The following is a 15,918-nucleotide window of genomic DNA, read 5'->3' as shown; positions in this document are numbered from 1 at the left end:
CCAAAATTTTAATAAAGTAGCATTTTGTTAAGGCACTGGTTTTTATAATCTAATCCGAGATTTTTGTCACAGGTCCAAACAGCATCATTTCTTTTAATAAATAAACTTCCCTAAATAATTATCATACACATCAGTATTAAGTACATGAGGTAGTTATTGCTCATGGTAATGTTAGTCAAAATGCTAATTTGTTAAACTAGTTGACAAAATATTTAACTGTGATTTCAGTTCCTATTTCTTTCGGGTCACATTTTAAAATTTGTATTGTAATTTATATGCAGATACGCATAGCTTCATTTGAGTAACAAGATACTATTCAGACCTTTATTGCCTTTATAAATATGGACATCTAAATAAATATTATGCTTTGATTTTTATGTTGATTTTTTGTTGTACGTTCAGACTATCCCCTGGCAGTGAAGCTTGGAACAATAACAAAGGAAGGAAAAGCAGATGTCTTCAGTTATGATGAAGATGATATGGTTGAGGATCCCAATCTTGCACAGCATTTGGCTCATTTTGGCATTAATATTGCCCACATGGAGAAGGTATGCATGATACTTTTAATTTGAAGATATTCACTTGATCATTTGTATGTGTACATTATATGTTAAGGAAATTATAAAGTTGGTGAGATTTCTGAATTTCAGAGACCCTTGTGATAGTGAAATGAAGCAGCTCTTAAGGTTTCTTCTTGTTAAATTTTATTTCTTTCTAGATACCTCAGATTGTCTGCAGTACTCGTTGAGATTTTTGGTGTCCACATTTACGTCTAAAATAGTTTGGGAAACACAGCACATTTAAAACACAGCACATTTATTACGAATAGTGTATAAACATCTGCTTGTCTGCGTATGTGGGGATGGATATGTGTGTGTGTGCGAGTGTATACCTGTTCTTTTTTCCCCCTAAGGTAAGTCTTTCCGCTCCCGGGATTGGAATGACTCCTTACCCTCTCCCTTAAAACCCACATCCTTTCGTCTTTCCCTCTCCTTCCCTCTTTCCTGATGAGGCAACAGTTTGTTGCGAAAGCTTGAATTTTGTGTGTATGTTTGTGTTTGTGAGTCTTTCGACCTGCCAGCGCTTTCGTTTGGTAAGTCACATCATCTTTGTTTTTTGATAAATTTTTCCCACGTGGAATGATGAAACATTCCACGTGGGAAAAATATATTAAAAACAAAGATTCCATGACTTACCAAACGGGAAAGCGCTGGTAGATAGGCACAATAAAAAAAAAACACAAACACGTACACAAAATTTCGAGCTTTCGAACGTTTGTTGCGAATGCTTCAATTTTGTGTGTATGTTTGTCTGTCTATCGACCTGCCAGCGCTTTTGTTTGGTAAGTCTCATCATCTTTGTTTTTAGATATATTTTTCCCAAACATTCCACGTGGGAAAAATTATATACAGAAACAAAGATGAGGTGACTTACCGAACAAAAGCGCTGGCAGGTCAATAGACACACAAACAAACACAAACATACACACAAAATTCAAGCTTTCGCAACAAACTGTTGCCTCATCAGGAAAGAGGGAAGGAGAGGGAAAGACGAAAGGAAATGGGTTTTAAGGGAGAGGGTAAGGAGTCATTCCAATCCCGGGAGCGGAAAGACTTACCTTAAGGGGAAAAAAGGACAGGTATACACTCGCGCGCACACACACACACACACACACACATATCCATCCACACATACAGACACAAGCAGACATATTTAAAGACAAAGAGTTTGGACAGAGATGTCAGTCGAGGCGGAAGTGTAGAGGCAAAGAAGTTGTTGAAAGACAGGTGAGGTATGAGTGGCGGCAACTTGAAATTAACGGAGATTGAGGCCTGGCGGATAACGGGAAGAGAGGATATACTGAAGAGCAAGTTCCCATCTCCGGAGTTCAGATAGGTTGGTGTTGGTGGGAAGTATCCAGATAACCCGGACGGTGTAACACTGTGCCAAGATGTGCTGGCTGTGCACCAAGGCATGTTTAGCCACAGGGTGATCCTCATTACCAACAAATACTGTCTGCCTGTCTCCCGCAACTACCCTCCCGACCTGGTACAGAAGCAAATAACCAGAGCCACTTCCTCATCCCCTCAAACCCAGAATCTCCCACAGAAGAACCACAAAAGTGCCCCACTTGTGACAGGATACTTTCCGGGACTGGACCAGACTCTGAATGTGGCTCTCCAGCAGGGACACGACTTCCTCAAATCCTGCCCTGAAATGAGATCCATCCTTCATGAAATCCTCCCCACTCCACCAAGAGTGTCTTTCCGCCGTCCACCGAACCTTCGTAACCTCTTAGTTCATCCCTATGAAATCCCCAAACCACCTTCCCTACCCTCTGGCTCCTACCCTTGTAACCGCCCCCGGTGTAAAACCTGTCCCATGCACCCTCCCACCACCACCTACTCCAGTCCTGTAACCCGGAAGGTGTACACAATCAAAGGCAGAGGCACGTGTGAAAGCACCCACGTGATCTACCAACTGACCTGCCTACACTGTGACGCATTCTATGTGGGAATGACCAGCAACAAACTGTCCATTCGCATGAATGGACACAGGCAGACAGTGTTTGTTGGTAATGAGGATCACCCTGTGGCTAAACATGCCTTGGTGCACAGCCAGCACATCTTGGCACAGTGTTACACCGTCCGGGTTATCTGGATACTTCCCACCAGCACCAACCTATCCGAACTCCAGAGATGGGAACTTGCCCTTCAGTATATCCTCTCTTCCCGTTATCCGCCAGGCCTCAATCTCCGCTAATTTCAAGTTGCCGCCACTCATACCTCACCTGTCTTTCAACAACTTCTTTGCCTCTACACTTCCGCCTCGACTGACATCTCTGTCCAAACTCTTTGTCTTTAAATATGTCTGCTTGTGTCTGTATGTGTGGATGGATATGTGTGTGTGTGTGTGTGTGTGTGTGTGTGTGTGTGTGCGCGCGCGCGAGTGTATACCCGTCCTTTTTTCCCCCTAAGGTAAGTCTTTCCGCTCCCGGGATTGGAATGACTCCTTACCCTCTCCCTTAAAACCCACTTCCTTTCGTCTTCCCCTCTCCTTCCCTCTTTCCTGATGAGGCAACAGTTTGTTGCAAAAGCTTGAATTTTGTGTGTATGTTTGTGTGTCTATCGACCTGCCAGCGCTTTTGTCCGGTAAGTCACCTCACCTTTGATTTTTTTATATATATATATATATATATATATATATATATATATATATATATATATATATATGTGTGTGTGTGTGTGTGTGTGTATTGAAATGAGAGCCGGGATTTTGCCTGGCAAGGCATATGGAGACCCCACTCATGTGAGGTGGAGAGGATGTGGTGCCACCATGTCATAAGTCTTTCGTAGGTCGAAGAAGACATAAATAAGATGTTGACATCTGTCAGATGCTGTCCAGATGGCAGGCAAACCAAAACTACTTCAGTGGTATTGTGAAAAGCTATTTAAAATTTTATCATATCATGAAGCAACTGCTAATGACTATCCCTTCTTGATTATGGGAACAACAGAGACCAAGAACTGGGGTCACAATTGCAGCTTGACTACAGTGTCTCTACTCTGAACTTCAGCTTCCCCCACTGTCACCACTTTTTTTGGGAGCAGTCATGTACGCCCCCATGTCGTGTACCACAACCTTGGATCTGTCACGATTTGTCCTTTGGACTGAAAGATTCAGTTGACCCCATGGTGTTTTGCCATCTGTTCCAGGCTTCTTCGATGCATTTCCAGATTCAGAAGTGGTATACATTGATGACTTGGTGATCGACGGACGGACGAACCAGATTTGCATACGCATATGCAGGGTGCAGTGAACTATGCTCCTTACCAAATGGGTGCAGTGTCGTCACTGCTGAATTGGTGGCCATCGAACGGGCCCTTAGCCATTCTCGTTCTTACACCAGCAACATGCTTGTAATCTGCAGCGACACTCTGAGGAATCTTCAGGCTATTGACCAGTGCTACCTTCATCACTCATTAGTCACGACTATCCAGGATCTTCTTTCTGACCTCCATCAAGCTGGACAACCAGTTGTCTGTGTTTGGACTCCTGGACATTTTGGGTTCTCGGGCAACGAACATGCTGACCACTTGGCAGAGTTGACTACTAAGATACCAATTGTGGATTTGGGGTTCCACAACTGGACATTTGGTTGACTCTACATCATCAATTCTTGGCTGTCTGGAACTCAGAATGGTTCACCCTAGACTCCCCAAACAAACTGAGGGCAATAAAGGAGACAACGACCACGTGGGAGTGTTCCCTTCATGCTTCTCACGGGGAATCCACTCTCCTTTGACAGCTATGCATTGGCCACACTTGACTGGCCCACAGCCATATTCTTCAACATGAGGACCCACCTTACTGCTGATGTGGTGTCTGCCTGACGGTGGCCCACGCCCTGCTAGACTGCCCAGATTTGGCTGTTTTGCAGCAATATCCTAAACTTTCTGACACACTACCTCTGGTGTTAGTGGACAATGCCAAAGTAGCTGACTTGGTTTTACGTTTCACCAGCAAAGGTGGTTTCTGCACGTCTCTGAGAGGTGGGAAATTTCAGTCTCATTGATCACCTGTGGTGTTGGAGGGGCACGCCTCACCTGATCTGGCTCAGGAGACCCATGGTGGCCCTTGCTCAGCAGTCTGGCATAGCCTAGCCCGTACCCTTCCCACCTTTTTATTCCCCTTGTTCTTTTATGTTTTCAATATTTTATCTTTCCTAAAATTTTATCATCTTGCCTGTGTTGCTTGTTTCCTTGGAGTAAGGGACAGTGAGGTGGTGCTGATTGGATGCAGAGGCTGCTTCTCCCACCACATACCCAGGCCCTGGGACCTCAACTGCATTCTCGGCGGAGCAGCTCGCCTACCTTTACCCCGTCTCATCCACTCTCCTACTTCTCCTTGATTTTATCTCTGTCTTATTGTATCTTACTTACAATTGGGCTTCCCAGGATTTGTGTTTTGTATCGTCCTTCTGAGGTTTATTCCTGATTTGATACATACAGGATGAAGGGACAGATGACCTTGCACTTTGGTGCCTTTAACTCCAACAATCTATCAACTGACCAACCACCAAAGTAGATTTTCAAGTTTGTGCAAATTTATTTTCACTGTCCTTTTTGATGCTGAATAGCTTTTATGTGGTAAACTTCACATTGGTAACAATACAATCATTAAACCTGCATTGACTACCATGAATCTAAATTTCACCAAGAATGGCATTAATGGTTGGTGCATACCTAATAAATGTCCAATTAAAACTTTTTGCAAGTGACTTAACATGACAAAAGTTCTGCAGTGACTGACTGTATGAATATTAATCTATGAAAGCACAACCAGGACTGACTGACATGGAACTTTGCTTGATGAAAACTGAACTTGACTGGCTGTATACAGGGTGGACCAGAAGTCATAATTGGAATTGTTTAATGGTGTTATATTGAAACAAGAAGCAACATGAAAGGCAAACGGGAACATGAAATGACTCCCTAGCTCTAGCAGAAATTGTATTTAACAGAAAAAGATAAATGCATGAATGGAATAATGCAGAAACAAATGTTCGTACATACTTCTTGCGTATTTCAAACACACTATCCCTATGCTGACCATTATGCCCAGTGCAGAAAATAACATTAGGAGGGTGTCAGTTAATTTCTTCATAATAATGATGGTTGTCTATCTCCCAGATATCTACATCTACACATATACTCCACTAGCCACCAAGCAGTGTGTGGCGGAGGGTACTATTGGTGCCGAAGTCATATTCCCCCACGCCCCTCCTCTCTGTTCCACCCGTGGATTGCACGAGGGAAAAATGACTGTCTGGACACCTCAGTATTTCCCTTATCTTGTAATGGTGATCATTGTGCGATTTGAAAGTTGGTGGTAATAATATGTGCTCTACATCCATATGAACATTTCAAGACTGGGAGCTAAGATACACATCATATTCATTTGTCATCATAACCTTACAGCAAGCTGCTAATTTTGCAAGATCTGCAAGTAACTGTTCACACAAATCATGTTGATTATTAATATCATGATCACGTAATTCATTGATGCCACCAGATCGAAATGAACATAAACTGCCTTCCTTCATCTGATGACACATGGAGGTTCTAGGAATGTTCATCTCCTCTGACTGCTTCCTTGACGATTTTTCTGGTGAACAAAGTGATGATGCTTTTAGACACCCAGTGACTTCGTTGTTGTCTTTAGTGCATAGACTAGTTTGATGCAGCTCTTCATGCTGCTCTGTCTTACGCAAGCCTCTTCATCTCTGAATAACTACTGCAACCTACATCCTTCTGAATTTGCTTACTGTATTCATCTTTTGGTCTCCCTCTGCGATTTTACCCCCCACACTTCCCTCCATTACCATATTGGTGATCCTTTGATGTCTCAGAATGTGTCCTACTAACCAATCCCTTCTGTCACAAATTTCTTTTCTCTCCAGTTCTATTCAGTACTTCCTTATTAGTTACATGATCTACCCATCTAATCTTCAGCAATCTTCTGTAGCACCACATTTCAAAAACTTCTATTCTCTTCTTGTCTAAATCGTTTATTGTCCACATTTCACTTCCATACATGGCTACACTCCATACACATACTTTCAAAAAAGACTTCCTAACTCATTAAATCTATATTCAATGTTAAAAAATTTCTTTTCTTCAGACAGGCCTTTTCTTGCCATTGTCAGTCTCTACTTTGTCCATCATTAGTTATTTTGCTGCCCAAATAACAAAATTTATCAAGTGACTCGTTTCTTAATCTAATTCCCTCAGCACCATCTGATTTAATTCGATTACATTCCATTATCCTCATTTTGCTTTTGTTGATGTTCATCTTATATTCTCCTTTCAAGACACTGTCTGTTGCATTCCAATGCTCTTCCAAATCTTTTGATGTCTCTGACAGAATTACAATGTCATTGGCAGACCTCAAAGTTTTTATTTCTTTTCCCTGAACTTCAATCCGTACTCCAAATTTTTCTTTTGTTTACTTTACTGCTGGTTCATTGTACAGGTTGAATAACATTGGGGATAGGCTACAACCCTGTGTCACTCCCTTCTCAACAACTGTTTCTCTTTCATGCCCCTTGACTCTTTATAACTGTCATCAGGTTTCTGTACAAATTGTAAGTAGCCTTATACTTTCTGTATTTTATCCCTTTTGCCATCAGAGTTTCAGAGAGAGTACTCCAGTCAACATTGTGAAAAGCTTTCTCTAGGTCTACAAATTCTATAAACATGACTTCATCATCATTGTCATGTGTCTTGGGTCTTCCTGTGTGTGGTGCATCTGTCACCAACCCTGTTGCAAAGGCTTTTCTTTCCAATTAGCCTCTGTTGGGACTTTTTTGAAACAATTAAAAAAGTTTTTCCTAATTTCCTTAAATGTCTCACCCATTCATTCCTTTAATGCAATCCTATGCTAAGAACATGTTCTTCAGTCTTGAATCCAGTTGCATCCTCCATTACGACTCAGATGCTTACACCAGTATCACCTTGATAGTACGTTGGAACAGCAAATCAGAGCATGCTCACATGCCATGGCATTCACCAGAACCACAAGCAAAACAATGATCACATGCCGTATCTTCATGGCATTGTAATTTGGCACATCATGGAACATTATTTTCAATGTAGAATACATTTCCAGATCCATGTAATGGCAAAACTGCATGTTAAGTTATTTGAATATTTTCAGGTTCTCACTTCTGGCCTACCTCTGTACATGTAACTGGAAAATGTATGTAGGTTATAGTAGTGATTTGGAGGTGAAGAGCATTGCACAAGATAGACTAGCTCTCCAGCTGCATCAAACCAGTCGTACTGTTATCAACAGCTTGTAAACTGCATATTGAATAAGAAGGTGTAGAAATATGTAGCTTGGGGATTTCGTATCTACAGAGTATACGTATAGTGTATATATATTGCTTTTGGAACGGAGTAGAAAAGAAAAAAACGTTCAGTAGAGAAGTTATATTATAGCAAGTGTAGCTTTTCCACCTGTTTACGTTTCATTTCTTCTTGAGTCACATTCATTCTTTAGACCTCCTGAAATTTTTAATATTTTGGTATCTGCTTTTCAGTACAGCAAGTTCACTTTTTAGAGAAGTAGATGCCTTGCCAAGACATACGTAGATGCAACTTGTGATGTATTCACTTTAGATGATGCTGTTCCTGTTGACTCAGAATATTATCCTTCACATAAAATTCTGAAATTTCAAGTTTTGGGTATAAAATAAATGAGGTTGGGTACTTGGAGCCCTCAAGTAATGTTAAAAGTGTGAAGATGTTACTAACATAATCTTTTTACAAAAACTGTATGGATATAAATCCTGTTTGCATCTTGCTCTGTTAAACATGCTATAAAATTTACAACACAGTTGTTATTTTCTCTTGTGCCAAGTAAAGTACAGAAGCTTAAAATATTTTGGAAATAACACTCCATATATAACACAACTTCAAGCTAGCCGTTCCTCAAAGTAATTATAAATAAAAGAAAGTCTTTTTCATCCTTTAAATTTCCATTCTCTGATATAAAAGATTTAATATGTTTGTATTTACACTTCGTAGGGTTAAGAAAACAGGCTTCGCCATTACTTAGGCTTTTCTTTAAATCAAACATAACTTCTGTCTAACTGGTTTAGCTGTACCCGACTGTGGACATGAATCAGATGATCACCAGATTGAGAAATCGTGTAGGAAACACTATCACTTACAGTTTCACAGAAACATATAACATCTGGCACTCATCTAATGTATCTAATTCTGTAAGGGAACTATTTGTTGCATTTTCTGATTTGCAGAAATTCACTGCGGTGGAGAACAACTTGCATTCTTATGCATTCGAAACTAAGAAAATAACATTCATCCTACTATTTGCCACTGTTTCAACTTTCTCGTGCACCCTTCTAATCAAACATTGAAAAGTTCTCAAGGGTTGCAGCCAGCTCTACCTTACTCGTGATAAAATTGTCACCTGTTTTGCAGATTTTGGAATCTTCTATTGAAATCGGAATAAGATTATGGAATAACTTTAACTGTGTATTATTATCAGTGGAGTAAACAATAATAAGACATGAAAGAGTTATCAACAATTAGCTGTACTATGACACAGTTTCTAGTAGAGAAAATGCAGTGTTTGATATTTTTACTCTGTGGGACTGACCATTATAATTAGAAAAGATTTTTCAGTGTGCTTATTGATTTGACTTACTGAACTGTGAAGAAAGGCAGTGCAAGATTTTGCCGAGAGATAGTTAAAACATCACCATGGTAGGATGATGATTTATATTATTTCTTAAGTCAGCATCTCTTTTTCTCAACACATACTAATCATACAGGTACGGATGAGATATTGTTAAAAATGTTTTTTAACTGGCTTATGGCATTACATACCAGTTTTGAACTAAGACTTACTATTTGTGGAAAATTTTAACATAAAAGATACTTTTAACTATAATAGGTAAAATGGGATACCTTTATTTTACGAGGCTAAGGTATTAATCACGAATAAGATACTCCCTTTTCATATTATCTTATTAAAAATACCATATTATTTGCTTTAAATTACTTATTAACTGGATAATTTGCATACAATATTGTCATATATAATAACCATGACCACTAAAATAAACTAGTCCATTATCTCTGCCTGTCATACAAGTTAAGAGAAGGAAAGTTGCTACTCACCATATAGCGAAGTTGCGATACGCACAGTAAAAAGATTCACACAATCATAGCTTTCGGCCATTAAGGCCTTTGTGAGCAGTAGACACACACATACACAAGCATACTTACGCAAGCGCAACTTGCACACACGTCTGCAGTCTTAGAGAGCTGAAACTACACTGCGAGCAGCAGCATCAGTGTATGATGGGAGTGGCGACTGGGTGAGGGTAAGGATGGGGCTGGGGTGGGGAGGGGAAGGGATAGTATGGTGGGAGTCGCGGACAGTGAAGTGTTGCAGTTTAGACGGAGGGTGGGACAGAAGGTGCGGAAGGGGAAGGGGGTAAGTAGCAGAAAGGAGAGAAATAAAAATAAAAGAAATTAAAAGACTGGGTGTGGCGGTGAAATGAGGCTGTGTAGTGCTGGAATGGGAACAGGGAGGGGGCTGGATGGGTGAGGACAGTGACTAACGAAGGTTGAGGCCAGGAGGGTTACGGGAACCTGCCAATTCAGAAAAGCTGGTGTTAGTGGGAATTGTGCGGGTGGGAACTTTCCCTGCAGTACATCCTACGTTTCCGTAACCCTCCTGGCCTCAACCTTCGTTAGTCACTGTCCTCACCCATCCAGCCCCTCTTCCCCCCCCTCCCCCCCCTCCCCCCCCTTCCCCGCTCCCCCGTTGGCATTCCAGCTCTACACAGTCGTCATTTCACCGCCACATCCAGTCTTTTAATTTCTTTTATTTTTATTTCTCTCCTTTCCGTTACCCCCTCCCCCCTCCGCACCTTCTCTCCTGCCCTGCATCTAGACTGCAACACTTCACTGTCCACCACTCCCACTGTACTATCCCTCCCCCTCTCCGCCCCAGCCTCCTCCTTACCCCCACCCAGTCGCCACTCCCATCGTGCACTGGTGCTGCTGCTGACAGTGTAGTTTCAGCTCTCTGAGACTGCAGACGTGTGTGCAAGTTGCGCCTGCGTGAGTGTGCGTGTGTGTATGTGTGTCTACTGCTGACAAAGGCCTTAATGGCCGAAAGCTATGATTGTGTGAATCTTTTTACTGTGCCTATCACAACTCAGCATCTCTGCTATATGGTGTGTAGCAACTTTCCTTCTCATATATTGTTACATTCCATCCTGGATTTTCCATTGTGTGATTGTCATACAAGTTGACTTTCTAAACAAATATACTTTCTGAAATGATAAACAGATTTGTCATTGTCACCTTGAATTGTAATATACCTGTTGCTGCTACGACCTAATGTTCTTACTGTAATTGAAAATATTGTTTGATTTAAAGTTATAGGTTATGTGGCCCTTCTGACAGTCCTTGACTTCCGTCCAGTGAACAATCTGGGACAAACATTCTGAATGCAAAACACATTTTTGGACACATGGAAATGAATATACAAGAATGTATCATAAATTCATCGTTATTAATTCACGTTGTTAGTTCATTTTTAAAGCTGTTTTTTTCTTCATTCCCCCAAGTATCTTTATCCCAGTGACTACACTTACTCCAAATACTGTCATTATTTAAACTATAAAAGAGTGAAAGTTATGCACAGTCCCCTGATACAACATTATTACATTAAGTAAACAGTGCTTATGTTTTGTATTCAATAATTTTGATTATTCCACTGTGGTCTGCATTCCACATAAATGTTCAGTTAAGTTATTGGCAGCTTTAATATTTTTTTCTTTTCTTTCAGACGGACAAGTCAATGGTTGAATTAGAATTGGATCTGAATCAAAGAGTAGGTGAATGGAATGCTTTGCAAGAAGCTGGCAGTAAACTGCAACCACTGTATGGCCCAGGATACACGGGACTTGTGAATCTTGGAAACTCTTGCTATCTAAACAGTGTGATGCAAGTTGTATTCTCGATTCCAGACTTTACTAAAAGGTATACGTGCCCTAATGTTAACATTACTTATTTCTTTCTTTTATTAAAGTACGTTAAAAAGTTTGAAGCTGGCTCAGTTTTTACATCTCTTTATTGGTTGCCTGAAATATGCAACTATCATAAGAATAAACATAACACTATGTATTTTTTTTGCATTTGCTGGAATTTTGTTGGATTTCGATTCACTTAGCAGAAACGAAGCTGTCTAGGGCACAGTCGATACAGTGCCGCACTGTCGCCTGATAAACAAAGTAAGAGCCTACAGAATATCAGACCAGCTGTGTGGCTGGATTGAAGAGTTTTTAGCAAACAGAACACAGCATGTTGTTCTCAATGGAGAGATGTCTACAGACAAAGTAACATCTGGCGTGCCACAGGAGAGTGTTATGGGACCATTGCTTTTCATAATATATATAAATGACCTAGTAGATAGTGTCGGTAGTTCCATGTGGCTTTTCGTGGGTGATGCTGTAGTATACAAAGAGGTTGCAGCATTAGAAAATTCCAGTGAAATGCAGGAAGATTTGCAGTGGATAGGCACTTGGTGCAGGGAGTGGCAACTGACCCTTAACATAGACAAATGTAATGTATTGCGAATACATAGAAAGAAGGATCCTTTATTGTATGATTATATGATAGCGGAACAAACACTGGAAGCAGTTACTTCTGTAAAATATGTGGGAGTATGCGTACAGAACGATTTGAAGTGAAATGATCATATAAAATTCATATAAAATTAATTGTTGGTAAGGCGGGTGCCAGGTTGAGATTCATTGGGAGAGTCCTTAGAAAATGTAGTCCATCAACACTTGTTCGACCTATACTTGCTCATCAGTGTGGGATCCATACCAGGTTGGGTTGACAGAGAAGATAGAGAAGATCCAAAGAAGAGTGGTGCATTTCATCACATGGTTATTTGGTAGGCGTGATAGCGTTCCGGAGATGTTTAGCAAACTCAAATGGCAGACTCTGCAAGAGAGGGCTCAGCATCGCGGTGTAGCTTGCTGTCCAGGTTTCGAGAGGGTGCGTTTCTGGATGAGGTATCGAATATATTGCTTCCCCCTACTTATACCTCCCGAGGAGATCACGAATGTAAAATTAGAGAGATTCAAGCCTGCACGGAGGCTTTCTGGCAGTCGTTCTTCCCGCAAACCATACGCGACTGGAACAGGAATGGGAGGTAATGACAGTGGCATGTAAAGTGCCCTCCACCACAAACTATTGGGTGGCTTGTGGAGTATAAATGTAGATGTGAATGTAGATGTAGATGTCAAGTACAATAATAAGGATACGTTTTATGCTGTGCATTGCACGCACTTTGGCTTGGTGATAATATGAGACAACAGTGTTACTGCCACATTTAACTTCAAGATGTGGAGAGATGAGCAGAGAAATAAAACAGTTTTGAATGTCATTTAATTTTTAATAGTAATGATATACTATATGACAAGACTTTGGCAATATGTTTCCTAGAGGACTACATGAAAAAAATAAGATGCTCTTGTTCTTAGCTAACGATAATATGTGTGATGAAAATTCCTAACGTAAACACTGGGTAATTTTTCCACATGAGCTGTGTGCGATGGAAATGCATATTGCAAGGATTTCACCATATAGTTAAATTTTGAAGCCACGGAAGGTATTACTGTCATCTGGTAGTCTCTGAACTCTTTCCATATCGGTTTCTGAGAAATATATTTCAGTACAAGTACCAGAACTGTTATCTGCTGCATTGATAATGGGGTAATCAATATCAGACTGCCCAAAACCATCCAAGCACCGCATTTTCTCCTCTTCTTTTAAGACGGGTGTTTCTGCATCCCACCAGCATTTGACAATGATGTGTGACAAAGCTTTGTGCATTAATTTCAGTACATCTGGCAGCTTAAATGTCTAGTTACTTCTCATGACAAATCCTGTAACTTGCCTCCAGATCAGTTCTGTTGGGTTCAGATTGCAGTGGTATATTACAAGCTGTAAAAATTAAACATTTGTGCCCAGTGCCATTAAAATTATTGTTTTCCATGTTTTTATTATGCTTATCACTCTTGGTGGTTTGAGACCCCATCTGTGATATAAAACAATGGACGTAGTCAAAGTAAAGAGAAATTTATTTCACATTTTTTCCCAGAAATTTATGTTGTAGTTTCTTAATTAAAACACCTTTGTTAATAATATTTTACATAGTATCGATAATTAAGAATTTATATTTGCAATGAAACTGTAATATTGCATGTGATGTGTAGTTAGAAACAAGTAGTAGTGCAGTTTTTATTTAAAAAAATTATGGTTCGATATGTTAATCAGCATATATTTGATGAATTTTATATTTAAATGGTATAGGTATCCAAACTGAACATAAAAAAAGTAAAGACCACACAGCGAGATTTGAACCAGCGATCTATAGTATACCTGATTAACATCCTCCAGTGCTACCGATTAAGCCACACGTCTCATTTACAAAAACACCTTACCTGTAGTAAATACAGTTTCTCGAATAACTTCATAGAAGACTTTTCTCTGTAATCCTGTGCAAAACATGAACAACAACTTGCTTCTCACCATTTCACTGTGGAGCAGGAAGCACTGTCAGCCATGTTCGCAGGACATTGAACAGTATGACAATCAGATCAGAACTAACATTTGCAGAAACTGTGACTGCACATGATATTTTAATTAAAACTATGTAGCTGAAGTATAATTAATAAAAAGATTGGCTGTTAATACAAAATAATATCTATTTCATTTACAGTAACATAGTGATAATGTATTTAATACATAAATACAACCTACTTCAAAGAGCGTAACACCACCAGTGTATATATGCTACGGATCAGTGTACATGTGCTACAGCTGCTGACCAATTATTGAATTTGTGTCTGTTTGCGTCAGGTTTATTCATATGATGAACAAAGTATAGCACTCTGGAATTTGGATTATCAATGTCACAGTTCAGTAGTGTTGCCATAGTTTTGGCTCCAGCTTTGCATTTAGTGACCGAGCTTAAGAGTAACTTTCCCTATACATTATTTTGCTTTCATTTTATTAGTTATTTAACCTTCTTAAAACAATTGGATTTTAGATTTAAATCTCCATGGCTGTTCATACCGTACTCATTGGTCATGGTCTGTAGTGTACTACAATCTTCATGCTTAGTTTTCTGTAATTAGTCTGTCATGTTAATGCACAGTCTTAATTGGTTTCAGTGTTTGTTCTCAGCTTTGTTCTATTTATTTTTTTACTTCATCCTTGTAATTCCTATGAGACATTTTGCAGCCCTTCTATCGATTTTGTCTTCATTTGTCCTAAGTTTAGGGTCTTATAATTATGTATTATAGATTTTGTTTTTGATGCTTTCGTAATTCTCCTTCATTGCTCATCACTTTCCCAAAACCAGTTTTTAACAGCTCCACTCGTTCAGTCTCAAATCACAGAACTTTACAGAGCACTTTGAATTTAACAGTTTTCCCTAGCAAACAAATCCACTTTCTTCTTGGAGAATTTCAAGACTAGTCACTGGACTTAGCACCCTGTAAACCTAAAGCATGGTATGTTCAAACAGTCCAGGATGAAATAACAACAACTTGGAAAGGATAGAGTGCTACTCACCACATAGAGGATGCGTTGAGTTGCAGACAAATACAATGAAGAGGACTGCTAAAATTTTAGAAGTCTTGTTGATTATGCCTGTCTGCAACTCAGCGTTGTGTTGTAGAGATATGAAAACATTTTCCTTGCGTAGAGCCATGTTGTGGAACAGCCTGATGACTTGCTAAGACATTTGAATGGTTTCCATGCTAACATTAAATTTATTTTGGAGGTAGAAAAGGTTCAACAGCTGGTTATGTGGAATGGTGAGAGCTTGGTCATGTCAAAAACAGACCTGCATAGACCAATACATACACAAATTTCCGAATCATCAGAACCAGAAAAGAGGAATTATTAATTTGCTCATGATGCACACAAGGCAAGTTTGTGATCTGTAGTATCTTTGTTTGGTTTTTTACAACATGCTCTGTTACAATATTTGTTTAATTCTTGTGTTCTGTAACGATGAGGGGGAGGAGGAGGGGGAAAGGGAGGGAGGGTGTGAGTGTGAGAGTGAAACTGAAACCCAGTGCCAGCAGTCTACTTGTTGCAAATAGTGCCAAGGGGACCACCAAGCTTAACATCCCCAGCCGACAGACGAATTACTGTCAACAGTGTCACATGCCCTCACTTCATGAGAAACTATGGAGAGATTTGGTATTTAAACTAGAACATGGCAACAAAGTCCTGCTGATCAGGAACTTCATACCACCACCTCTCCTCCCCCCTGCCACCAATATTG

At 40.0% G+C, this 15,918-nt stretch overlaps 1 protein-coding gene across 1 annotated transcript in view; it reads left to right on the top strand.

The window, feature by feature from the left end:
* The window catches only part of LOC126473894 (ubiquitin carboxyl-terminal hydrolase 5), a 165,520-nt gene that overhangs the window by 69,139 nt on the left and 80,463 nt on the right, over nt 1-15,918 (top strand). The window contains exons 6-7 of the mRNA XM_050101234.1: nt 403-548; nt 11,395-11,588. Of these exons, the coding sequence (XP_049957191.1) occupies nt 403-548; nt 11,395-11,588 (340 nt within the window). The remainder of the gene's footprint in view (nt 1-402; nt 549-11,394; nt 11,589-15,918) is intronic.

This window comes from Schistocerca serialis, chromosome 4 (genome assembly GCF_023864345.2).
Source record: "Schistocerca serialis cubense isolate TAMUIC-IGC-003099 chromosome 4, iqSchSeri2.2, whole genome shotgun sequence".
NCBI classification, from domain to species: Eukaryota; Metazoa; Arthropoda; class Insecta; order Orthoptera; family Acrididae; genus Schistocerca; species Schistocerca serialis.
The sequence above is the reverse complement of the archived record's forward strand: the minus strand, read 5'-3'. Positions and strand labels throughout refer to the sequence as shown.